General features: G+C 39.9%; 1 protein-coding gene across 2 annotated transcripts; it reads left to right on the top strand.

Annotated features, from left to right (window-relative positions):
• The first annotated feature begins 4,895 nt into the window (after positions 1-4,895).
• Positions 4,896-20,366, top strand: LOC131256761 (calmodulin-binding protein 60 D-like). 2 transcript variants are annotated; one of them, XM_058257796.1, is made up of 9 exons: positions 4,896-5,057; positions 5,216-5,372; positions 11,956-12,031; positions 12,735-12,793; positions 16,015-16,508; positions 16,966-17,126; positions 17,212-17,415; positions 17,997-18,234; positions 19,326-20,366. In XM_058257796.1, exons 2-9 carry the CDS (start codon positions 5,242-5,244, stop codon positions 19,916-19,918), a joined length of 1,956 nt encoding a protein of 651 aa, XP_058113779.1. In that variant the 5' UTR covers positions 4,896-5,057; positions 5,216-5,241; the 3' UTR covers positions 19,919-20,366. The 2 variants fall into 2 exon arrangements, with proteins under 2 accessions (XP_058113779.1, XP_058113778.1); XM_058257795.1 differs by having other exon boundaries at positions 19,323-20,366.
• Positions 20,367-27,405: the final 7,039 nt, after the last annotated feature.

The raw sequence follows: 27,405 nt of genomic DNA, 5'->3' as shown, positions 1-27,405 counted from the left end.
CTTCGGCCGGCCTGAGCCTAGTGATTCAGTTGAGACCACGATAAAATGAGGGTACCCTAGCTTCCCCAATATGCTGGATAAATGGAACTTAATAATTACTCGGCTAACATGAACATTCATTGCATTAGTTTAAGTTGGCGACTCGGCAGTCAAGGTCGCATTGAGGGAGTGTTGACCATATGCGAACGTATAGATAGAGTCGCTTGAGGGAGTGTTGTTTAGAAAGAGCATGCATCATGTCATATCTTCATATGCGCATTTAGCAAGAGTATTTAGAAAATGCTTGTTTGGTTGTTTATCATTAATTGCGTTGATTGGGTTGATAACATGTGTAATTTAAAACTAATGGAACCACTGAGTTAGCTACTCACTCCCACTTGGGACGGTGTTTTAAGACACCAACCAGACATATCTTTGATGTAGGTACTAGTGAGATCTCAGATAGGTAGGCTTATATTGCGTCGTGCCAACACCATTATGTTCTGAAGAGTTGGCCGTAAATTGAAAACTTTACACTTTAACCGTCTTGGATATGTATATTGCGGCTTGTATAATCCTAATTTTGGGTGATCACCACTATGAAAATTGTATTTTTAACTGTTAAGCATAATATTTTGAATCTTTCGTTATCTCTGTCGCGCTTTAGATCCGCTAAGTGAATTGGATTACTCCGATTATCCGTGTGCGGAATGAACGTGAATCTGAATGAGGTCACATGTGCATTCTCATTAGGTTAACACCCAGGAACTCGGGATCGGGGTCTCTGTACTCGAGTGTCAATTTTCGGGGTGTTACAAGGCCTTGCCCATGCTTACTAAACTGGTAGAAGCCTGCCAAGTGTCAGATGCAGGTAGACGGTCATGCAACTTAAGCAAGTGGACGATTTTTCCAATTGATGCATTCATCTATTTACGCATTTGCATAACATTGACGCATATATTCATTCCATGCATTTCTATTGTTTAGATGGCTATTGCATATTTTTGTTTGTTATTTTATTTTAATTTTAATGCGATGAACCATGATGAGAATTGTCATTAAGCTTGACCCGCTTATACTCTATTGATGAAAAATCATACAGATGCAACTGAGGCTGAACCATTGGCTCAAGAAGATGGGGATGCTACCGAGCCGAAGAGTGACCGATGGGACACGTTGCCTTATTTCATGGAAGAAGAACTAGCCATTTTGAACTGATTTTAATTATTCATTTTAGTTCCCACTTGCTATTCTTGGAATTAGTTATTAATTGTTATGACAATGATTTTATGATTTGGGGTATTGGACATGATATTACAATTATTTGATTTACTTATTAATTTTAAACATGTGAATGAGATCCAAAATGAGTAAGTCCTTAGATGAATTCCCGATAGTTGATTTGAATGGATATTTAGCTTTTGGATGTGTGATATGTAATTGTGATTGGATAGAGCTTAGAATATGCATTATTAATATTAGATGGAAGTTTCTGTATAAATGCATTGAATTGATTCAGTATTGTGAAAAGTAATTGGATTTGAGATGCGTGCTCGGTACTAAAAAAATTAGGTGGTGACATTATCTCTAGCCGACCTTTTCCTGACCAATCAAATTCTATTGCATTTACAAGAAAAAAGGCTTTTAGTCTTGGTTCAAAACTAAATTTAAAAAGAAAAGAAAAAAAAAACAAAACTCTGGCTAAAGCTTTTTAACCTTAGTTTTGCTTCAATTATTCAAATTAAATCCGAAAGTTTTGCGGTTGAAAGCATTAGTTTTGATTTTGACAACTGAGGCTTAAAAACTCTTTAGTCGTAATTTTTCAACCGAAGTTAAAAGAAACTTTTAGGTTAAAAAAAAATCTTTTAGCCTCCGTTTTTCAACCAAGGCTAAAAGAACATTTAGCCTCCATTGATTTAAAACAACCACAACAAATTCAAATTTTAGCTTCACCGTAATCGAGGCCAAATCTAAAATTTAACCTCGTTCTCAACAACCGATGCTAGAAGCCTGGGTTACTTCAATCCATCCAATGATATTTATTTAATCCAATCATTCATCTATACATAAAGCAAGTATCAAATCATAATTTATTAAATATAATAATATAAATAAATCATTTTGGGCTCATGCCCCTAAAATTATATGAAAAAAAAGAAGGCTAATATGGATATAGAATACATACATCGATGTTGGCCCCACCGCAAGGGACGCACCATCGTGGCTGAGGCCAGGACCGCACGGAATCGATTCACTGGATAAGGGTCATCGCTTTCCAAATGTTAGGGCTGTCATTGTCAACGTGCTGTGGACCGTAACAAAGAAAACAGTGGTGATTATATCAGTCAAAACAGCCGAAAGTTCTGGATCAAGATGATATATATATATATATATATATATATATATATATATATATATATATATATATTCATTTACTTTATTTAGATTTATATGACCTCATCAATAGGTGGGATGGATGATAAAAATTGCCAAAACATTACAGTGGGCCTTAGGAAGTATTTAATGGTAGGGCATTCAACCATCACTGTTTCCTACAGTATGGTGCACTTGAGATTTAAATCTTCTTCATTTTTAGGTTCATGATCTAAAATGATATGAAGAAATAGATGGACGGCGTGGATATAGAATAAACACATCAAAGTGGGCCCCTCGTTAAGGGTCGCACCCAATCTTATGCTCTCTTATGATGAATAGATATGTGCATGAGTAGAATCTCTTACTCCCCTCTGATTCTTCAAAGAGAAAGGAGTGATTGTCGGAGCACTTACGTTGCACAGTGCTATTGGATGCAGACTATCGTGATAACCTTTGATGGATAAGTGTGCACTGTAGCCGTTAGATTACGTTCATTCCGGTGAATCGGTGATCCTGGACGTTTATCTAACGAGAACATAGATGGAGCTTGCTTCATTGAAAATCCTTTTAGATAGTAGGAAAGAAAACGGACGGTGAATGGCCTACAAAACAACCGTTAGAGGAAAAATGTATAAGGACCAAAGTGTAACATAGTCAAACCTGAAAGATTAGATATTGGTATCCTCATCCAAGGTGTGACCCACCATTTAAACGGTTTGGATCACCTGATAAGATCACAGATCCAACGGACTATATATAATCCCAACGTATCCTACTCGGCCATGTATCAAGTTATCCTACGCGATATTGGCCAGCTACTGCCCCATCACTTTGTGATCTAGACCATTCATCTAGGCCGTTAACTGTAAGAAAAATTTCTTGGATGGCGTGGATCTTTCTTCCCTAAAACTCCCCCCCAACTATAGTGGGACCTCGTATATGTACGGCGTGGATGACCAGGTGGTGGACCCCCTTCTTACCAGTTTTAACGGAAACGGATTGGCTACTCCCCCTGCCACGAGCCCCGTGGCCGGTTGTCGGTGGTCTGTGGGCCCCACAATGATGTATGTGTTTCATCCATTCCGTTCATCCATTTTTACAGATCATTTTATGTCTTAATGCCAAAAATGAATATCAGGTGGACCACATCACAGGAAAACAATAGTGATTGGATATCCACCATTAAAATCATCCTAAGGCCCACTGTACTGTTTATTTGACATCCAATCTGTTGATTAGGTCATACAGGACCAGATGAAGGGAAAAAACAAAGATAAGCTGGATCCAAAACTTTTATGGCCCCCAAAAGGTTTTTAATGGTTGAAGCGCATTCAACACTGTTTCCTGTAATGTGGTCCACTTGAGATTGGGATATATCTATTTTTTTTTCTATATAATAAAATGATCTGGAAAAATAGATGGACGGCATGGATGAAATACTTACGTCATTATGGGGCCCACGGAGCACTCACCACCAGCCATTGGCTGGTAGCAGGGGAGTAGCCAATCCGTTTCCAGTTTTAACCTACAATCAATCAGAATGCCGGATTCTCTACAGCGTTTGTAAAGTATGGTTATTCTACAAGCCGGTGTATTCCGCCCAAAATGATGTGTGAATGAAATCCAATCCGTCCATCACTTGAGGCCCATCATGTCATGTTAAGATCCAAAAAATCAGGATGATTGGAACTCAGGTACCTCATATATTTTTAAAATCATGCATAAACCTATAAATCACATGGTGTGGCCCACCGAGTTTTGGAATGTGACGATATTTCTGAGTACTTATTAATCATGGTGGGCCATAGATTAGATGGAGTATGAGAAAAGAAGGTGGGCCCACACACGATATAAACAATTTAAAGGTAGGCATCCCATCCAAAATGTAACCTCTGGTGTGACCCACCTAAGTTTTGGATCAGCCTGATTTTTGTCTTATGTATATAAAATACTGGTGTGAACGTTTTGAACGGATTGGATTTAGTCTCTAAATCCCAGTGGCACGATCTAACGGTTTGTAGAAGAAGCTTACTCTACAAACGGTGTAGCGGATTCCGGCCTCCATAAAAAGATCCTAACTGCAGTTATTTAATACGGTAGAAGAGTAGATTGATCTGTACAAATGCATAGAAACATTGTAGATATCTCATGCAACTGACTCAATCCAAACCGTCCAAATCATGTTTGCTTTCGTTGGTAATCGGTAACTTAAAATAAACAGATCAACACCATCAATCCATGGCTAGCACAACAACTTTCCATCAATAATAGATGGTAGGGGGGTTTATTTGTAATGGGCCACAAATTGTACGGTTGCAAATAATGCCACGTGTACACTATCTTTTTTCATGTCCATGGACATTGATACTTCCACACTATCAGTCGTTTACTCAAAACCCCATAGGACTCATTAGTCAATATATGAAACTGCAGGGTTATTTCAGTGAAGTTCTAGGAGTAAATTCGGCGAAACCAACGGCTAAGATTATCCAATCATCCATTCCCGACCTCCAATCAACGATTCGAGGCAAAAGGCACTCGCTCTATAAGTCGTCAGTAGCCAGGATAAAATCCAACCACCGATTTCAGCCTCAGCTGCAGCAGCAGCAGCAGCAGCAGCCGTTTTGGGATTTCCGTCTTTCACTTACGGTTTTTTTTCAAATCGAAGCTTCTTACGTGAGGAAACACATCGAAACGATCGTGTATGCTTTTTCTTCTCTGGATTTTGTTGTTGAATTTCTTGAAAATTGAGTAGAAAGCTAATTCTTTTGAGAATCTGTTCTCTTCGGGTTAGGGTTTGTAGTTTTGATTGGATTTTTGAGTCGAAAACGGCTCTGATTTTGGACGGTTTTTGTTTTAGAACTTGGAATTAGGTTTTCTGGAGGAATGCAGCAACGGTCGAGCCGGTTTCTTGAGCGATCTAGCACGATGTCGAGGGAGAAACGGAGTTTGGATCCCAATGATGCTGAAGATCGGCAGCAGGAACCGAAGAAGCAAAAGGTTCCAGCGCTCGCAAGGTGATTTTTCTTTTTATTTTTTTAAGTACGAAAGAGGAGGTTGAAGAGGAGATCTGAATTGCATGAGCTGTTGCGTGGCGTGAGCGTGCGATCCGGGCCGTTCGTCGGGTTGGCGATGGCGTGGATGTGCAGTAGCGTGGAAATCGGGATGGTCCGGTCTGGTATGGAGTGGACTTGCACGAGGAAAATGGACGGTTGGGAAAGGATGATCTACTGTCCAATGCTCCAGTTTACATATGTGGCCTTACATGATGAGCTGAACGGGCTGTTTTTCTGGTCGAAGATGTGTTTGGTGGGACCAACCTGATTAGTGTTCCAGATGCAGTACTCATGTGTGGCGAATTGCCTCTTCAGTATCTCCTTTTTTTCTATCATCTTGGCATGTTTCTTTCTACTTTCTACTTATAATTATTATAATTTTCAAAGTGCCAAATGATCACCACTTCAGTACTTTGCTATTGCTCGTCACCTTGCACCTCCAACTTTTATTGGATTCATCTTCTTTGTCCATTTTGTAAAGATTCGTAAAACCTCATCAACTGATGACTTCCAGTTCAAATTTGTATTGTGTCCGCTACTAGAAAGTGGGGATGTATGCTATTGAAGTTCGCATATTTAGGGGCTTTGGGGTAGTTTACTCGAAATCCATATTATTTTTTTATATGGTAAGAGTCCGTTTCTTGGCGTGTCTGGGTTTAGAGTGCTAAAGTTTGCTTACTAGCGTTTGTGGTATCCTGTGGAATATGGAATTTTGCTCTCACTTCCCAATATGATTGCAATTTTTCATTGATGGTTTTTGATGGGGGAATGAGGGAAGAAGGGGCTGGAACTTATGCCTTTGAATTCTGGCCCTTCAGACATGTCGATTACATGGAGCTTCTGTTCGAGACAATGCCCAAATTGTTATACTTGCACATTTCTTGAGTGCCAGGACTTATGAGGGAGGCTCTGACAGCCTTGCAATTCTGCCATTGGAGCTTGTGTAGATGCCGACCTTGTTACCAACTCACCAACTTCCTTTACCTATGAAATAACAATTACATAGGTCATTTTTAGAGTAGATTGCGACCTTTACCTCCATGTCTTTAGGGTCTATAAACTGTGCACTAGCTTTGTAATTACATGGACTTTTTTAGGTAATTTTGAATATGGACTCTTGCTCTCACTTCCAAATGTGATCGTTCCCACTTCCCACCTACACAAGGTTCTTGTTGAAGATCATTTTATAAAATGTGCAATTACATCGACTTGTGACTGGACTCATGGCTTCACAGTTGAGGTCAACATCTTGTTTGATGGTCACTTACAAAACTTTTATAATCAATAGATGAACATAGGGCCAGTTGCAAAACTGGTCATAGTAAACTGTGACCCCACATAGGGCTGTGCCTTAATACTTGTGAAAGAGTGGAGCAATGGCTTGAGTTGGTGTTCGTGGCATTGTATGGGACAAACGAATCATCCCGATGGTCCTTTGGACAACAGTATGGGAACAACCTGACGGCGTAAGGAGATAATGGCTAATGTCGTGGATTTGTTTTTTTTTTTTTGGTGAGTTCAGAGTAGGTGGACAAGCATCAGTTGGCTGACCTTCCAATGGGAGGAGTCAGTCAACTTGGTCTAATCTCCAGGAGATCCTAGTTTTGTCACACACTAATAGATTCTTAATCTCTATTGAGTCGGAAGAACGGTAGCTAGGAGTGTAAAAGGAATCCATCAAGGTAAAGAAAAAGTAAATTCTTGGGAAAATATGAGAAAGTAGTGTAAAAGGAAGTTTCTACTTGCGACTTATGCTTGCGACCTCTATTATAAAAGTTCCAATTTACGTCAAGGGAATAAATTGGTAATTGAATAGACCTGGCAATTCCATATATTAAATCATGGGCAGGATTTTGTGAGTATGAATACCAGAAGATTTCAAGGTATCTTAATGGTGTTAATGTGGACGTCGGGAGGGAATTGGCTTTCAAAGATGTATTTAAGATGTTCGATGCATATGCACTTGTATTAAAAGTGAAGGGGATGCTTAATTGGGGATTAGGGAGACAATTTGGTTCCCTAAGAACCATCATGAACGACGTGGTTACATGCTAATTTCCCACGTTAGGCAACCATAGGGCCTCCCAAAGGTTGAGGGATAGTGGAAAAACATCCAATAATGAAGCTGAACTCTAACCCAGGGAATGTGGTCATGGACGAGGGGCTAGTGTGCCCAAGATAGAGCAAAATATAACTCCTTTCACATGCTTTAAGTGTGGGTAACTAGGACATCATTCTTTTCACTGTCTTGAACATCAGTCCATAATTAAATTAAGTTTGGCTGAGGATGGAGAATATGTTGAAGACACTTCCAAAAGCATGCAAATGAAAGCTAAAGATGACACAAAATATGAAGAACATGCATATGAGGATGGGGCACATATTGGAGAAGATCTAGTAGATTTGTATGGTGATAGGGGTGAGTCATTGCTTATTCAATGGACTATGCTATTGATCTCACAGGTGATTGATGAAGGTTGATGGTTGTCAGACAATATCTTCTGCATCACTTGCACTCATGGTGGAAGGATATGCATGATTTTGGTAGATGGAGGGAATAGTAAGAACATTATTTCACAAGAAACTATTGATAAATTTAAGCTAGAGAGCATAATCATCTATACCCATGCCAGATTCATTGGTTCAAGAAAAGGGGAGAAGTTTCTGTTAATTCCAGGTGCGTGCCATAGCGACCATTATATAACGGTAATGGTGGCAACTATTATGCGTAATAGGTTGTAATAGTTGTAACGACTGTTATGGAAAATAATACCTGTAATGGCAGTAATAGTCTCGTAATGGCATGTTATGGGACTAATACTTAAAAAAAGTGGCCGTTATGCCTAATATCATAACGGTAACAGTGGCGGTTGTTAGCCCGTTATGTAGGGTTTTCAATGGGCTGGGCTGGCTTGTCAGGCTTTCGGGCCTAGCTTGCCTCAGGCTTAAAATTCATGTCTGTTTTTCAATCGAGCCGGGCTTGGAATGTGTTAATGGGTTGGGCTCCTCATGTTAATGGATGGGATGATAAGTATAGTTAAAGGTCTTGTAATGGGTTGGGCTCATGTTAATGCAGGTAAGGCTACTTCCTTTTCTTCTCTTTAGTGTTGCGTTGTATTCTTTTTCTGCCTTTCGGTGGGCATTCTAATAAATTTCAGTTATTTCTCTCTTACAAAAGAAGAAGAAGAAGAAGAAGAAGAAGAAGAAGGTTGATGACTTAAGTGTTAAGGTGTTTCGAAGCAGTGTTTACTCTACAAAAGAGTGAATTATTAGGAGTTCATCCAAGGGGAGAGGACGTTGATAGCCTATCAATCCTTTTGGTTGCAAGGCCGGCTAGCTCTCCATCTTATCTTGGCCTTCCTTTGTATATTAGGAGAATGCTGAAACATTTGAGCAATTTAGTTGTTTCACATGTTGAAAGGAAATTCTCCGGTAAGAAAGAGAAGGATAACCTTGATTAAGTTGGCAGTAACTAATATGCTATTCTTCTTTATCTTTATTTCATTGCTGGCTAGTGTGATGTTTAGGGTGGAATGAATTTAAAAGTGATTTCCTCTAGAAAGGCATGAAAGAAAAAATAAGTTCCACTTGTTGGGATAGGGGAGGTTTGCAAGTTGAGGGAGTAGGAGGTGCGGGGATAAAGTCTGAGAACAACGAATACTGTATTATTAGGGCTTTGGAGATATGGGGTGGAGGGGGGCAGTTTTTGGAAGCAAGTTACTGAGAGTAAATACAAAGTCGTTGCAGGGGTTTGGCTTACAAAGGCTGTCCCAATTAGTGTTTGAAGTATCGGTATCGCTACAAGTTTTGTTGGCTGGGGATGTGGAAAGAATATTAATATTGCCGATAATATCGCTGATAACTGGAAATGCGGGAAAACATGGGAAAAACGGTAGAATTTTCAGTCAAACTTCAGGAGATGCTAAAATACACATATTTGCATATTTAGGAATAAAATTTTGCAAAAAGAATGTATGCATAATAAGTTTCCATTTAATGGAGGCTTATAAGCATGTGTCTTCGTAAGAAACAATCTAACCAACCCATCCATCCCATCTAACCATCCAATCATCCATCCAAAAATCCATTGGTCTTATAGAATATCAACAACTTATTATATTTTGTGAAGAAATCATCAACAACTGAAAAGGAAGCGAGAGATTGTAGTCTTGATATCGTGTATGTTGCGATAACGATAATATTGAGTTATTATCAATATTAGCAACGACAAATTGAAAACTGCATGCAACAATGCGCTGATAAAAAAATTGAAATAGATTTTTTTTTTTTTTTTATAGTAAACAAACTTTCTTTGATATCTCTATGTTGATGATATTATTGGAATATTGTTGATACACTTGTGATACAAGCATCGCAGCGTCACCTAGAATTTACATAGTAAAAAATATTGGCAATACATTGGCGATATCGATACATTGGCAATACAAGCGATGCCTGAAATTTACACAATTGAAAATATTGGCGATATCGATATGTTGGCAATACTTAGTACATTGCTGATGCCTGGACTTTCTAATACTACTGGTGTTATCGGTATCGCTGCTAGTGTTATCGGTTTTGCCAAGCTAGAGATAAAGAAAATATCGGAGATTATTTAAACAATGGTCCCAAAATACAACGTCAGGTCTATGGCGGAACCATTTTTCAATTGGAGATTGGTTCTCGGACAAGGTTTTGGGAGGATTTGTGGTGTGGCAAAAGAGCGTTGTACCTCATCTACTACAAGTTTATATATATATATATATATATATATATATATATATATATATATATATATATATATATATATATATATATATATATATATATATATATATATAAAGAAGTTTAATTAAATCAAAGGGCTCATCCAAATTCATCTTTACTAGGCATCCCCAATAAAAGTGATTATGGTTTCTTATTTGTTATAATTTATTTTGTGGATGCTGGTGTTTCATGAGTTAACAATTGACGAGGAAATTGGACCTTTGAAGCCTAGTGTTTGACTTGAATAGGTGAAACCTAGTGTGAGGGAAAAGGGATGTCTCGAGATGGAATATTGAGGAGACGGTGAAGGGATGTTTGGAGATAGAATATTGAGAAAATAGTGATATTCTATTTAGTCCTTCAATTTGCTTTAGTCAGAAGGGGAGTAGAAAGAAATCCACTCCTACGGCTCGGATGGTTCCCTTCGGTTGGTTGCTTTGAAAGATAAAGTCCTCATGATTATCAACTTGAGAAGTTGAAAATGATGATCACAAATACCTATATACTGTCTCCAAAGTGAGGAGTTTGTCTATCACCTCTTCATGCTTTAGGGTGTCTTGGTATGGCTTAACTCTCTTTGGGATGGACTTGCTGATGTTTAGGTTGGGTGATGCCTAGGTAGCATGTTTTATTTAGGCTTGCATGGGCAGGGGGATTGTCAGTGTAAGGGGATATATATATATATATATATATATTTTAAAATTTTAATTTTAATATACATATATAACTTGGAAGAAACTAACTAAATAGGATGCTTTGCAATAGTGCCAGAATGTGTATACTGTCTTTCTGAAGGTCAAAACAGGGGTTGTTTGTTGGGCCAGGGATTCTAATTTTCTTTTCTTGGGTTGTTTGAGTAATCAAATTATAGAAATCTGGGTGGACGTATCCCTTTTTGATCATTGAGTGATGATTTCTCATCATCACCCTTTTTCGCTTTGTATTTGATTGCATTGCAGTAAACTTCCGTTTAGTCTCTCTCTCTCTCTCTCTCTCTCTCAAAGAAGAAGAAGAAGAAGAAGAAGAAGGCATTCCTTTTTTTGAAAGATGATGAAGAAGAAGACGTTCTAATTATTCACTTAAATAAATTAAATCCTTTTTAGATGATTAGGATAGGTACTTTGAATTTTAGGGTTTATCTGTTGCTGATTTTATTTGAGATGGATTCATACTTGGAGTTGCATACTCCGACAACCTTCAATGGCTATTCGAATTTAGCATTTCTCGAATTTTTGGATAATTTAATCGTAATAGGCAAATGAGCTCCCTCATTGCACATTTTGTCTCCAACGTTGTTACTATTCTTCTTCTTCATTTTCACTACTTCTAAACTTGTTTCAAAAAATTTCTGGTGTTCCTAGGTTTGATATTTCTCCATTTTGTATCTTTGATTGAATTCGGGCTTCTAGACTTTGATGTTTGAAGTTTATCTGCAATATCTGTGTTCGGGCTTCTAGACTTTGATGTTTTACGTTTACTTATTTTTAGTTATGTAATGATATTCTATTGGTGGCTCTGTTGAAATAATTTTGTTCTTTCATATCACCATAATTTTGGATGGTTAATTTCTATACATGGTTTTATGGGTGTGCTCTTCTTGCTGAGTTGCTGCTGCTGTTCTTATTGTGAACATGGCTTGAACTCATAAGTAGTGATCTTGTAAGCATTGTTTGCATCTAGATTCTAATGGACTTGTTTTTATACCTTGAAGCTTTATTTGTTGAGGCGCATTGTTAATCTGCATCTAGATTTCTATTTATTGAATTGTTTGGTGCAGTGTAATTGTGGAAGCTCTCAAGGTGGATAGTCTGCAGAAGCTTTGCTCATCACTAGAGCCTATTCTCCGTAGAGTTGTAAGATAAACAACCTTGCTGGCATTCTTTTCTTGGTGAATTTAGGACAGGTCATCATTACACAAGCTCTTGTAATGATAAGTGGCAAAATTTGTTTATTTTGAATTTTGTGGTCCCACTGGATTACTAGAGTGCACGATTTTGTATTTTCTCTATCAAAGGTGCTTTTGATTTTCTTTGAAAACATTTCTTATTTTGGTTGTAATTACGTAGCATCGACAACTAGGGCTGTCAATGGGCCGGGCCTGGGTTGACTTGGGTCCTGATTTTTAACTGTTTGTGCCAGGCCTGATGGGCCGGCCCTATTCCAAATTTTGATTTTTCTTAGCCCGAGCCCGACCCATTGACAGCTCTATCGACACCCAATATGGAGCCGGGGTTGTAAAAGGATTGCCCTAAATTGTATCACTTCAATGCTCAAAATGTGCTTCTAAAAATCATTAGCTCAAAGTTATAATGTATCATCTTGTTGTCAGTACATTTGAACTTTATTTCTTAATGTATAGATGGGTTGTTGAGGACTTATTTAGAATTGGAGGAATTTGTTGCTGATAAGTCATTTAGAATTGGAGGAATTTCTTGGCGAATCATTACGTAGATAAGAACGGCTGCAAGCTGTTTACCTGCCCATTTGATGTTATCTTTTGGTTCTTACGTGGATGTATGTTTGATCTGCTTTTGCTGTCATTATATGCTTAAACAGGTTAGTGAAGAAGTAGAGCGTGCCTTAGCAAAATTAGGTCCTGCCAGGCTTAGTGGAAGGTATGTAATTCCATTGATACGAAATATTAAAGCAATAAGAATGATATCTCTAAGACTCTCAACTTTGCTTCATCACTTATGAATAATATATTTATTGGAATTTTGAAATGCTAGTGTTGTTTGCTGCTTTTATGTCGCTGGTCCAGTGATACCTAAATCCCTGACCACCTTATTCTTCCTTTTCAAACCACATATTCCTATTATTGGTCATTTATGATTTGGGTAGCTATTCTTCCTGACCTGAAATTGTGGTTTAAATTGTTTTTTGATGAATAATTATGGTTTACATTCTTATTGCTGATTAAAATTGTAGTTTTAGATTAAATTATAGTTTTAATTTATTTTTAGAATGTCTAATTTGTAATTTGATTTATGCAATGAGAATTGATCACCTACAACCAGAAGTATGATGCAGCCCAATTTTTATGCCTTTAATATCTTCAGTTTCCATATTTTCCCGTGAATATATCATATATTATATAGAACAAGAGACACTGAGTTTTGAATTCTAGGGGCAGCTGTCACAGCTCCGCATGACGACCTAATGTGTGGTCCCATTGTGGGTGCACTCTGACGTTGAGTTTCTTAATGTTGATGGTGCATCAAGGCCTCATCCACATGCACACCCCAATGCTTAGTTGCATGAACCTTCTAATCGGGTGCCACTCCTGCTCTCGCTTCCTTGCCATTTATACTTGTTAACATTTTGAAACTGATGATTACCTGTTCCTGCACCCGAATCTGTTACTACTTTGCCTCAGGCTTCATGCTTAATGCACTATACTCCAATGTTAAATACCTTAATGACGGAGGTGTACCAATGCCCCATGTAAGTGTATGTTGTTTGAATGTGTCCAAAAACGACCTATACATGGGTATGGGAGGCAGCCTGTGCACTGCACTGTAGGAATGACACAGAAAACTCCTCATGTGAATATGATCTACAACTAGGGAGATACTAGGGACATCTACCACTTTCAACAGATGAGAGGGAGGTGAGGACCCAATATGTGGTCCTAATGTGTGTGCACTCTGATGTTGAGTTTCGTAATATCGGATGTTCATCACAACTTCTTGCTCCAATGTTGAGTTGCACAATTCTTCTAATTGGGTGCTGCTCCCAATTCGAAGCTGTTTGTGCTTGCAAACATTTGAAGAAGACGGTTCCTGCTTATGCATCTGAATGTGATATCACTTCATGCTTCGTGCAACTATACTCCAATGTTAAATGGGTGCAAATTCAGTCAGGTTGGGAGCTGACCGAGTTCTGTCAGGTCTTTTCCATGGGGCCCACCACAATGTATATGTTGCATATCCACACCCTCCATTTATTTTTCCAACTCATTTCAGGGCATGGGCCCAGAAATGAAGCATATACAAATCTCAGGTGGACCACGACAGGAAACAGTGGTGATTGACCATTAAAAAATTTTGTGGGCCACAAGTTTTGGATCAACCTGATATTTGTGTTTGCTCTTCGTCCAGGTCTCTGGGATATTATCAACAGGTTGGATGGAAACTAAACATTATGGTGGACTCTAGGAAGTTTTTAATGGTGGATGTTCCATGATCATCTGCTTCATTTTTGGGCCCACACCCTAAAATGAGCTGAAAAAATGGATGGATAGTGTGGATATACAACATGTACATCGAGGTGTGCCCCATAGAAAAGACCTGACAGAACTCGGTCATGTCCCGAGCTGACTGAATCTGTGACCATGTTAAATACCTTCATGTTGGAGGAGCACCGTGGCTCTGTGTGCATCACCTGGTCTGACTGTGTCCAAAAGGTGCTCTATGCATGGGTACGGCAGTGGCATGTGCACATTGTAGGAAAGACACAATAACCCCTCACATGCATGGCACTCATAGTGTACATGCATGCATTAAAAGGCATGGGTCACACATGCATGCAATGTGCCATAACCCATGATCTGCATGCACTAGGAAACTGGTGTCATTCAGATGTTAAGATGGTTTTTGTTTTTGTTTTTGTTTTTGAGGATTGAGATGTTAAGATAGTTAATGCATGCTATGCACCATAACTTATAAAGGCTGATACACAATTGCATGCTGGTACACATGCATTACGTAACCTTCATGCACCATATGCCTGCATCCCATATGTTGAACCGGCATACATGATTCATGTGCAAACTATGCATACATCAGACCTCATGATATATGGCATGTGCACCTCATCACGGTCACGTGCATCACATCCATAATACTCATGGATGAAATTTATGTATTAACCACATGTTCTACATACCATTTTCAAGGGAAAATGCTTATAAAAAATGGGCCGTAGGTAAAGTTAATCTATGATCGGTTTTAGGTGGCTTGTGTAATATTAGGCATAAGCTATATAATATTGCACATGCAAGATCTACAATAACATCCATCATTTGGCATATGGAATGGTTTGGGTGGCTGACCCAATTAATTGGGATAAGTCTTAGATGACGACGATGATGGTTAACAGCAATTTTGAGCTTTACAACTATATTATGTATACTTAGTAGTACGTATTGGAGCAACCCTTGTGATTGTACCTCCAGTGTGCCACATACTGGAGGGTGTTGTGTACAACTTTCCTGTGCCCATACCATGCACTGGATTGAGCAACAATCCTGGTAACCTGCTTGGTTTATCCAAGAATAAATTGAATTGAGCTAAACTGCATTGGTGTATATTGTTTGTTGTGAATTATATAACAATTCCCAAGATTGGGTTTTGTGTAGGACTTGGGTCATAGCCGAACACCTCCAATGTCAATAAAAAAACTACTGTATTGATAATTGACATGGTTGTTGTCACTGATTGTATCTATTTTTTCTTTTGATGAACAATGCAAGCTTTCACTAAGAAACATAAGTATACACCAAACCCAATGCGTATGCTCTATCTATGCCACCCTCGTTTGAGGAGTTCAGTGATTTAAATTGCCCAATTGTATTGTATATGAGTGAATCTTAAATTAGTTAATGGTCTGGTTATTGCATGACTTCTAATGGTTCTACATTTGCTTGGATAAATCACCATCAGCATGACAGAAAGTATGGCATATTAAAGTTCTATTTTGCACGTAGTTTTCTTATGGACTCCAACTTGCTCTTTTATTTCTTGAGGTTCTGCTTTGTTCTCATCCTTTAACCATGTCGATTTCTAGCCATTGAAACTGTATGTGGAATGTCCTTCTAACTCTCAAGGAAATACAGGTCTTCCCCAAAACGAATAGAAGGTCCTGATGGAAGAAACTTACAATTGCATTTCCAGTCAAGACTGTCTCTTCCCCTCTTTACTGGAGGCAAAGTAGAAGGGGAACAGGGTGCTTCCATTCATGTGGTTTTGGTTGATACAAACACGGGCCATGCCGTGACATCAGGGCCAGAGTCATCTGCGAAACTAGATGTTGTTGTGCTTGAAGGTGACTTCAACAATGAAGATGATGATGATTGGACCCAGGAAGATTTTGAAAGTCACGTGGTGAAAGAGCGTGAAGGAAAGAGACCACTGCTGACTGGGGACTTGCAGGTATCTTTGAAGGAAGGTGTGGGGACCCTTGGAGATCTCGTGTTTACGGACAATTCAAGCTGGATTCGAAGCAGAAAATTTAGGCTCGGTCTAAAAGTTGCTTCAGGCTTCTGTGAGGGGATTCGTGTCCGTGAGGCGAAGACAGATGCTTTCACCGTTAAAGATCACAGAGGAGAATGTAGGTTTGGTGCATCATGTCCATGTCAATCAGCACTGCTCTGGCTACATGTGAGAGTAGCATTTTGGATCTTATTCTATCCATATGTGTGGATGAGTCGCATTTGTGTGAGATCCAGTCTGTACATCTCTGGTGGGCCCCACAGCTTATGTGCCATCGCCTGAATATCTGGCTGGTATTGTCATTGTGTGGGCCACATTGTAGGTGGAGCTTTGGCCAATTCTTTTTAACCATGTTTTATACATGTGTAGCACCCCTGATGACAAGACTGGTCTGATTTTTGGGCTATGGCACGAAACGTCGGGGTCCAGCTGATGAATGACCTGGATCTTGTACATATGCCATGTGTGGGGAGAGTAGGCGTTTGATGCTAATTTCTACCCTCACGAGTAGCCATTGCATTTCTCATGTTTAGTTTTTGAATTTCTTAAATTAATGCTATTTTGGTTCTTTACAGTATACAAGAAACACTATCCACCAGCACTGAATGATGATGTATGGAGATTGGAAAAGATTGGCAAGGATGGGTCTTTCCACAAAAGGTTGAATAAGGCCGGAATTTACACGGTTGAAGATTTTCTTCGGCTCATTGTCAGGGATCCTCAAAGATTGCGTGGTGTAAGATATGGGAATCTGTTATTGAGTGAGATATTCTGCAGGTCACACCTTGTATTACTCTGATGTTTATATCTGATTATTGCAGGTTCTTGGAAGTGGCATGTCAAATAAGATGTGGGAGGTCCTTGTAGAGCACGCGAAGACTTGTGTCCTTGGTGGGAAGCTTTATGTTTACTATGCCGATGACACGAGGAATGTTGGTGTCGTTTTTAACAATATATATGAGTTGAGTGGTCTTATCGCAAGTGACCAGTATTATTCAGCTGAGACTCTGTCCGACAGTCAGAAGGTAGGTGTCATGCATCCTGTTTGAACCATGTGAACCTGCAATTTTGTCTTATGATGTTCTGAGGTTCTAGCTATTGAGCTGCTGAAAGCTCCCAATGCACCTCTGCGTACTGCCACATGTACCAATCTGGCACCTGCATCTGAGCCATGCATCAGGTGGCAGCCTCAACCAACTAGATGATCTTATCAAAGGTCAGGATGTTCAACTCATCAGGTGGGCCACACATTTACAAAAGCAATAGTCTTTTTGGGACACTCATATGTCGTGTTAGGTTCTGGTTACGGTTGTAATTTTTGGCTGTTTTAGCCTTTTGCAATAAAATGTTTCTGTTAATTTTTCAAAAAAAGAAAAAAAGAAAAAAAAGTGGCTCACCTGAAAAGTGGACTGAACTGATCTTTGGGCCAGGTCATCTACATGGTGATGCCCACCTGATGCAAGTTTGAATCTCCCACGCATGGCATGGTGTAGATGTGCATGTGGGCTTCCCAGAACTCTCTGGTCATGCCTATAACAATTAATTCTTAGACTTCTGAAAAGAAGCAACTTGACGGATAAATGAAAAAGTATATATTTTTTGGCAGGTGTTTGTGGACACATTGGTGAAGAAGGCATATGATAATTGGATGCAAGTTGTAGAATATGATGGCAAGGCGCTTTTGAATTTTAAGGAGAACAAAAGTTCGAGTGCTTCTCGAACTGAAGTTCCTACTGGCCCAGCACATTATTCTGCCTCATTTGATCAGCAAGTGTCTCTTCCACGCCTACCTGTCTCGGTTTCTCCCGAACCAGCTTCATTTGAATCAGGGCTGGCTGTTGCAGGTGAGAGCTTCTGAGACCACATCAGTTCCCGAATGTCAATGTTTATGTATTAGTTCCTGGAAAAATAGATATTAACCAAATTTCAATTGGAATTAACACAAGGCTGATTTGAACCTCGCGTAAGAGAAGTATTACGCTGGTCCATCCCCATTGTACATGTGGAAACATGTGAGTTAATTCAGACTGTTGATCTAATGGGCCACCATGTTGACAGGCAATACCCTGACAGACTGTTCGGGTGAGGGCTCTGGGGCAGGGATCTGTAAAATTCATGGATTTCAAATCTCCTCTGTCTGTTTTTGTTCAGGGTTTGCCAAATCTGTTGATTTCCCAAATCCACACCTCCATAAATCCATGACTGGGGGAAAATCCAAAGCTCCTAAAAAACTAAAGACTAGGCAAATCCTCATGATGAGGGACGTTTTTAAAAGTAGAAAAAGTAATTCATTTGTAGTAAATGCTCTACCGCTACAATAAATGCTTCTAAAAATCCATGAATTTATATTTGATTCCCAAACAGTGGACTTTGGAATTAGGAATTTGCTAAATCCAAATCCAATGCAAATCCATGAATTTGACAAGTTCATGGATTTATCAATTCACATTCTCATTTCAGGGCCTAAAGGGATTGAACTGTGTTAACCATCAGATTGGTGGCCTGAAAAAGGAATGATTGGCTTAAAATAGAGCCACGGTCCAGCCCCAACTGACAAAAATATAACATTTGGATGGTCTGATTTGTGCAATCACTGCAAACTTTTTTGGGATATAGCCCATCCATGTGGTGGCCCACCAGATTAACAGTTCTGACCACCACATGTTTATGAATATGTACTGCGAGGAGCTGCATGGTACTTCGATTCACTTGGGCTGCCTCCTGGCATTCCTCTTGAAATTATGTTACTTCTGAAAAACTGGGTGAATTTTACATTTATGCAATTCTTGACACCTCACAATGTATGTATTTCAATGGGCTGTGAGGCTTATTTTCTTAATTGTAAATGGACACGATCACAGTTGTAAGCATGTATGTTTACTTGAAATGGCTTATATCAGATTCCGTTTTGATCATTATCTTCTTTCTTCAGGAGTTATGGGGTATAATGAGAACGCGGCAAGCAGATATGCAACTCATTCTCAGCATTCCAGTGCCGAAATCCAGTTTGCAGACAATTCATTCCCTCACCAGAACCAGCTAATCAGCTCCCAGCAAACCCAAATCACACAGAGCGACATGGTTGGGCTAGCGTTGGGCCCCCCGCAATCATCCAACTTGGGATTCCAGTCTGAGGGGCCCTCTGTCCAGCCATCGAATTTAAATTCGTTCGGCGACTGGCCCCGCCACCGTGACAGTAGGGGGGTTGATGAGTTCTTTTCTGAGGAAGATATCCGCATGAGGAGCCACGAGATGCTTGAGAATGAAGACATGCAGCACCTGCTCCGCATCTTTAGCATGGGCGGCAATTCTGTCAATGTATCCGATGACAGTTATCCATACTCATCATACATGCCACTGCCGTCACCATCACCATTACCAAGCTACAGCTTCGACGAGGATGGCAGCCGGCCGTCAGGGAAAGGTGTCGTAGGTTGGCTCAAGATCAAGGCACTCCTTAGATGGGGTATCTTCATCAGGAAGCAAGCAGCTGAGAAGCGAGCTCAGCTCGTTGAGTTGGATGATTAGCAGGTGACAGAAGCTGATGCTATGGTATCTGTCTCAAGCCTTCTTATGGACCTGGCATCACAGTCTCTCTGTATCATTGGTGGGTCCCATCTCTACGCAATTCAAACAAAGAAACAAAGTCTTGGAGCTTTCAACTCAAATCATGGGGGTCTGGTTTATATGGAAGCTTTTCAGTGGCTTCAGCTTCCTACTGTTGTTGGGTTTTCGTGATTGAGTTGGATTCTTCAGCTAAAAGCTATAAGTCGCTGCAAGGGATCTGCATGTACAATTCTCTCCTGTACAGTAAGGTTCTTATTAACCCTTGTGTTTTATCAATTCAGATGATACTTCTGTTTAGATGGTTGTTTGCATTTTATGGACAATAGGGGCTTGTTTTATTAAATGCCCAGCGCCCACAATTTAAGTGAGCCATCTTAAGGGATGGTGCTGGGAAGACAAGGTTTTGGTATTTTGTCTGATTATTTGTAGTCGGGCATGTTACATGCGTGTGCAAGAACTTGGCTGTTAATCCGGTGGGGTCCATTATTGGTATGCCATGGCCCAAAATTTAGGCTGGACTGATCATTCAATGAGTCAAGCCTATACATGAGAAATGGATGGGCGTGATCCACCCGATGAGAAGATTGGATTTTATTTTTGGACCGGGGAACAGCCTGGATCTTGCAAATGTTCTTTTCTTGTATTTGTGGGATTGAGTGCAAATTCGTCGGTCCATCTCATTTCTCTTGTTTGTGAAGGAGAGATTGCATACACTTGCAGAAGGGACATGTAAACTCCTACCTGTGTTATATATGTTATTACGTCTGTTGTAAATTTGAGGCTGAGATTCCTATTCCCTGTGTGAAACTCTGGTTGTGGATTTGGGTCCGTTGATCTGACAGCCCTCATCATATATGGACCATTCATAAAAGATCCTTTCAATCCTCGGCTCTTGACCTTCCCATTAATGTCATGCAAATACATGATTAAAAAGAAATGCATGAACAAGCCACATTCAGTGGAGAAAATACCTATGATTTGATGGCTAGGATATTCTGATTTAGGAGTTTTTTTTTTCCTTTTCTTTTCGGGGAATGGTCCGTCCATGATGGGGGCCATCAGATCAGTGGCTTGGAGAGGCTAACAGTGTCTTGAAATCTACAAACTGAGTTTTGCACAGGGAATTTACATGCGTGAAACAAATAGGAAACTCGGGCTCAGTGAATATAAGCTACGGAATGACCATTTTCCAAGGAAATGGCCAACCTCCAGGCAGCTTGCTTGAAGGCGCCCCATAATGGAGAACAAGGAGATCGCTTTGGCTGAGAATCAATCTTGAAACTGCTTTCTATAAGAATTAAGCTGTTCCGTTCGACTGTACAAAAGGTAAATGCATCTTAGCTTCTCTCCAGTTGCTAGAATTAAATCTTTGATGTTGGACAGATAAACTTCATGGGTCTGCTCATCAGCATCTGACGCCATAAGGTGGGGTTTATGGTTCAGTGATTCAAACCATTTATATACATGACGGGCCACAACATGGTCGAGAGGGTGTGGGAAATCTCGAAATCTCCTCAATTTGATGACCCCAAACCCTCTGCCGTAACTGTAGAGGTTTGAATGGCGCATCATCACGCGATCCCAGCCATTATTATATTGTTGTTGTCATCTGTGGGAGCCTATGATGCGGTGGGGCGTTGGACAAGTGAAACTCTATTTGTTTCCTATGGTGTAAAAGCCATCTTCTCTATCTCTGAAATTTCAGACCGCTTTCTGCATATATAGTTGGTAATGTTCGTTTCATGTGTCTTCTTTATCTCTGAAATTTCAGATTGATTTCTCTTTAATGATTCTGTTTCATGGGTCATGTCTATTAAACGGCCCAGGCAAGAGAAGGAAATATTGCAAGGGTTCGCATTCAAACAAGAAAAGGAGCGATATGTCATTCAACTATCATCTTCTAATGGGTAGGCCTGTCATATCAATGGTTTGGATCATTGAACCATGGGACCCACTTGCACCAGTACCAAACCCTGGTTGTACCATACAGCCTTCAGGATTGTATGACACATCCCTGCATTTTTCGTGGTACCGCTGTAGATCAAAATATCAAGAAAGTCACACCAAAATCATGAAATTTGGGGTGGCCAAACGCACCTTAAACAATTATCTTTACCATGTTTGGGATTGCAAAACAACCCAAGGTGTAGTTTGGGGTGACAAGGGATTGGGGCCTAGGCAGCATTCCCCAGCCAGGTTATTAGTCCGGCAAAAATGTTTGGACTTGGCCCATCTCTTCTGTTACCCAGTATTCAATTTCGGGCCCAATCACCACCCTTCAATATTAGGCTCCTTTCGTGACCGTTCCATGTTAGCCTCTCCGATCTGGGCGAAATCAAGATTTTGACTGTCAGGCCCAGCCATTGACGGCCCTATCCATGTGGACCACCACCTGAAGTGGGTCCCTCTATTTGGTCGGTTCAGATTGAATCTCACGTGCACCGCACGACCCATCAAACTCTGCAAGTGTATCCTATTTTTCCATTTGAGTTTAAGATTTGCCTCATTTTTGGCTCATGTCGTGAAATGAGCTGGCAAAAATGGATGGACGGCATGGATAAAACACATACATCATGGTGGGCCGAACAGAGTCATCTGGGGGCTCATATTTGGACAGGCTTCTTTCAAATTGTTGACCGTCGCGTAGCCAGGCCCTATGAGACTTGAGCCTGGGCTAAGCCATGTTAGCTCAATTGGGTCCAGACCGAGGGGGCAACCCTGAGACCAGGGGTGCAACTTGGGTTGGGTTACGTTGGGCTTTAGTTGAGGTCTCAGTCAAACCGTCCAAAACCGAAACCCATCCTTACCAGAGACTCTGCCAGCAACGTTGTAGTCGTTTACATAGCCAGCTGGTCCCATCTCCGCAGCTCACGGATTATTTTTTTTGCTGGGCATGGTTTAATAGCCTGGCTTTGAGTGCCTTTGGAATTCAAAAGTTATTGTTAAGAGTCGATTACAAGGTATTTGGAATAATGACAAATATGAGTAGTTTGACTCTTGTTAAAGGAAGGACAACTGCATGTGTAACAAAGGTGTCTTTATACTATTAATTCATTATATATATGGCATGCCGATAATACAATTATCAGATGCAATACTAAAATTTTATCAATAAAATCAGTCAATTAATCTAAAAATTGGCCATATAAATCGATGGTTAAAAAATATTGATAAATTGCTCTTTGTGATCCTATGCTTGTGGCTCACCCGAGGCTTGAAATTATATTAAATATAATTGACCAAAGCATAAATTTCAATAGGCTTATTATAATCATTCTGTCAAATATATATATATATATATATATAGACACACACACACACACACACTAGTTAAGAATATTAAAGTTTGAGGTTGGTTTGTTGTATTTCGCTTCTCTTGCTTGCTTGTTTGTCTCTGTTGTGCCTTGTTGCTTTTGGCTTAAATTAATTCATCTTTAAAGAGAAAATTGAATTCCTATAAATATACTACATTTGGATGGAGTGCATTCCAATTATACAAGCTGCCAATTGCAAGAGGATTCAAAGTCACCCAAACGGCCCATAGAGTTGGTATGGAACTATGTAACGTCCTGGATTTTCGCTATTTTGGATTTCGAAAAACCTTTAAAATTTTTCATTATAATTAACTTATGTTGTCGCTTATTGATCCTTAACGCTCGAGGTAATCTTATACACGGGCAGTACCAGTAAAGAATCGCACAAATCCGATCAATCAACCGTAGGAAGCCAACGAATCTGCCCGATCACTCAAACATCGAGCTTAGCCTCGGGATTTGTTCATGTAGGGTCTAAATCTAGTCGACCTATCACTGACTAATCGAGACAACCGTAACTAAATAAATATCTACCCAAAGTCTAGGCAAGTAAGAGCCGGATCTTAATTAACAAACCAAATCAATCAGTTACCCCTTTAGCCTAAAAACCAACAACTTAGACTGACTTTAACCGAATCGGCATTTTCGCTAATTGCGAATAGGCCACACTATAAACTTAGCTAATCCAAACCCTAATTATTATGCACAAGAAATCTCACTGCCCAATTCATTCCAGAAATGTCCCGATTATCCAAACAAGCTCTAGAACGCTCGTTAGTGGACCATTGAACTCGTGACTATAGAAATATATTTGTTTTACTGGGCTTGACGTCTATCGCGGGATATCGAACTGAGATCGCGTCTCGAATCATTCAACTTGGAGTCACAAGGCAATTGCTTGAGTTGTGCGAATACCTTATATGAAAATCTGAAACTTAAGTAAAATAAGTCCATTACTCATTCGCAAAGTTGTAACTTTCGGACAGTCGGTTCATGGCTAAATTCGGGGCACCAACTGAAGATATTTCTCCACATATATCCGTATAGCCGTGGCCCCGATCGACTATCGGTGACCGTTGAACAGACTTTTAATCTACCTGTCAATCGACGCATCCAAATGATAGGCCGATTATGTCTATGAGTAGATCATCGCTAGGGCCAACTATCTAACGGTGGGTGTCGACTCCTATGCCCTGTAGTGGCCCCCGAATGGTAGAAAAATACTCCCCTAGGGCTAGTATAGTAAAAACCCAGCCCTTAGGGCCATTTACACTAAATCACACTATATAAAGGCCTTATTTGGGCACCCCCTCCTCCCATACGAATTTCATGCCTTAGAGCAAGAGAAAAAAAGGGAGAAAGAGAGAAGAGAAAGAGGAGAAAGGAGAAGAGAGAGAGCTTGGGTTGTGGGTGTTGATGCACCTTCGCCCTCACATCTCATTTCTAGCCGTCTTGCCGTAACAAGAGTCATCGCCAGAGTTTTTTCGATAATAAATGGAGGTAAGTGTTGAATTCCACTTGCAATATAGGGTTTCAATACTTGTTTATCTCCATTCTCACAAGCTTGTATGCCGCTTATGTATTTGAATGATCTTTCTCAAAACTCTAACCCAAGGAGCGATATGAGTTACGCGAAACATCACAAGGTGCAGACCATTATTTATATGTTTACATTTATCGACCCTTAAGGGTTTCAGTTAATGCTGTCTTGTGTTTAATGAGTTGTAATAGCTAGTATGTTCATATTTCAAGTTTGATTGTATTATATGTTATTAGTTGGATATGAATGCTCACATGTTCGATGAAATGTCTAAGTGGCAGAATGTGTTGATTTGTCAATGTTCACATGCTTGATTTATTGCCTAAGTAATTGTATTACTTTTTGCATGCTCACATGTTTGATTTAATGCTTTAGTGAGTGTAATACTCTATGGATGCGCACGTGCTCGATGAAATGCCTAAGTGGTTGTGTAATAAAATTTATACTACAATTGTATGATATAGAGTTTAGTCAATAGAAATACTTAAGATTGCTAAGATGTTGGGTTAGTCGGCAAATCGCCCAAACCAAGGGGTGACCCTAGTTAGGCCGGCCACCCTAGGCTTGTTTGATTGACCTGGGTGAACGCGGACGACCGACAGTAACTGGACTACATGGGTTGCTTGCATCTAATGCCGGCCGTGTCGTGGTTCTCCAAGGTCAATCAAATTAGTTCACTAGCCGACTGATCATGTATGTTCATAATGTATGACATGACTAAATGAAATCTAGGATACCCGGTTCCCAATGGATGTGTCCATTCATAACTATTTGTGTGATACGATCCCCCTAAGACTCATGAGCCAGGCATGGTGAGCTGTCGACCTATGCTGGGGTGACGGGCCTTCACATAGTGACCAGTGAGCATTGATGGAGGTGATAGACCATTGTTCGAATGACCCCCATTAAATTATCCGGCTAATGGTTGCGTGCTAGAGTACTGTTCGAACGACACGGGTGTGAATGAAATTGGGTGACGAGCCATTTTCTTGTGATAATTTGGTTTTATGTGATAAACTCGCACCTCTGTAACGCCCTAGCCACTGTTCATCTAGGTCGTGGTCCGAGCGTGGGTTGAGGTGAGCCGTCTGATCCGGACCCCCTTCGAAAATAACGCTCCAGTCTGTCGGGGCAGCGTGTTGTGGGCTGTTACAACTTTAGAACTGAGTGATCATATTTGGTTTGGGTGACGACGCATACCGAGTTAATCCTCATACATTTAGATATCATACCGTATCCTTGGAATTGTTGATTTATGAGATAAACGGGCGACACTTAAACTTGGATCAAGGGACACTGGTAAGGAGTTGTTACATGCAGTAACGAGCTACGTGATCCGGATAAGAACTCGTGATATAACGTCGGTATCCTAGCTTCACCAATATGCTGGATAAATTGAACTTAATAATTACTCGGCTAATATGATCATTCATCGCATCGCATTAGATTAGAATGTGGCGAAACAGGCGTTGAAGTCGCACGTTTGAGGGAGTGTTGTCATTTGCGAACCAAGTAGTCGGAGTCGCGTGTGAGGGAGTGTTGTTTGGAAAAGGCATGCATCATGTCATATCTTCATATGCACATTTAACAAGAGTATTTATGAATTATTTGATTTCTTGTTTATCATTAATTGCGTTGATTGTGTCGATAACATGTGTAACTTAGAACTAATGGAACCATTGAGTTAAGTACTCACTCCCACCTGGGACGGTGTTTTAAAACACCAACCAGGTGTATCATTGATGCATGTACTAGTGAGACCTCAGACAGGTAGGCTTATATCGAGTTGTACCAACGCCGTTATGTTTTGGAGAATTGGGTGTAAATTAAAGGCTTTACACTTTAACCGTCTTGGGTATGAATATTGTGGATTGTGGTTTATATAATCCCATTTTGAGCGATCATTACTATTGGAATTGTATTTTTAACTCTTAACTTTATATTTTTTAATCTATTGTTATCTCTACCTTGCTTTGGATCCCTAATCGGAATTGCGCTACTCTAATTATTTGTGTGTGAAATGAATTTGAATTTGAATGAGGACACACGTGCAATTTTATTTGGTTAATACCTGGAAATTTGGGATCGGAGTCTATATACTCGGGTGTCGATTTTCGAGGTATTACAAGTTGGTATTAGAGCGGAGTATTGATATGAGTAGGACCTTAGGAATGCGAACTATACAAACCACAATAAGTAGGTGTTAAGAAACTTATGATTTGAGGTTTAAACCTGAATTATATTTTTCTAAATTTTTGGAGTATCCGACATTGTAAGAAATCCATTAAATCAGGAACAATGAACGTTAGGACCAAACTCTCTTGTTTGTTATGCTTTGGAATTCAAAACTCAGAAAGTAGACTCACCATAATACATTCGCTGACATAGATGGGGGTGTTAAGACTTAGCTACGTTAAACTCTAGGACCAAACCCTTAGTCATCTTGAATAATTGGACTTTAACTTAGGAAATTGACCTTGGTGAGGTTAAATTAAGAGAGTAGTCATGATGAGGGTAGAGTCAGGGCCTTGGAAGCACTAAGAAGTATTTCAGCCCGCACTTAGGCGAGAACTCACAAGTTACGCATTCACCAA

The sequence above is a fragment of the Magnolia sinica genome, chromosome 9 (assembly GCF_029962835.1).
Source record: "Magnolia sinica isolate HGM2019 chromosome 9, MsV1, whole genome shotgun sequence".
In the NCBI taxonomy this organism is placed as follows: domain Eukaryota; kingdom Viridiplantae; phylum Streptophyta; class Magnoliopsida; order Magnoliales; family Magnoliaceae; genus Magnolia; species Magnolia sinica.
This window is presented reverse-complemented; position numbering and strand designations above follow the sequence as displayed.

Excerpts from the sequence above, each read along its gene's own strand:
- LOC131256761 (XM_058257795.1), top strand. The coding sequence starts at position 5,242 with ATGCAGCAACGGTCGAGCCGGTTTCTTGAGCGATCTAGCACGATGTCG. Across the intron at positions 17,416-17,996 it reads CTCTGTCCGACAGTCAGAAG|GTGTTTGTGGACACATTGGT; the intron begins GTAGGTGTCATG and ends ATTTTTTGGCAG. Across the intron at positions 18,235-19,322 it reads ATCAGGGCTGGCTGTTGCAG|GAGTTATGGGGTATAATGAG; the intron begins GTGAGAGCTTCT and ends TTCTTTCTTCAG.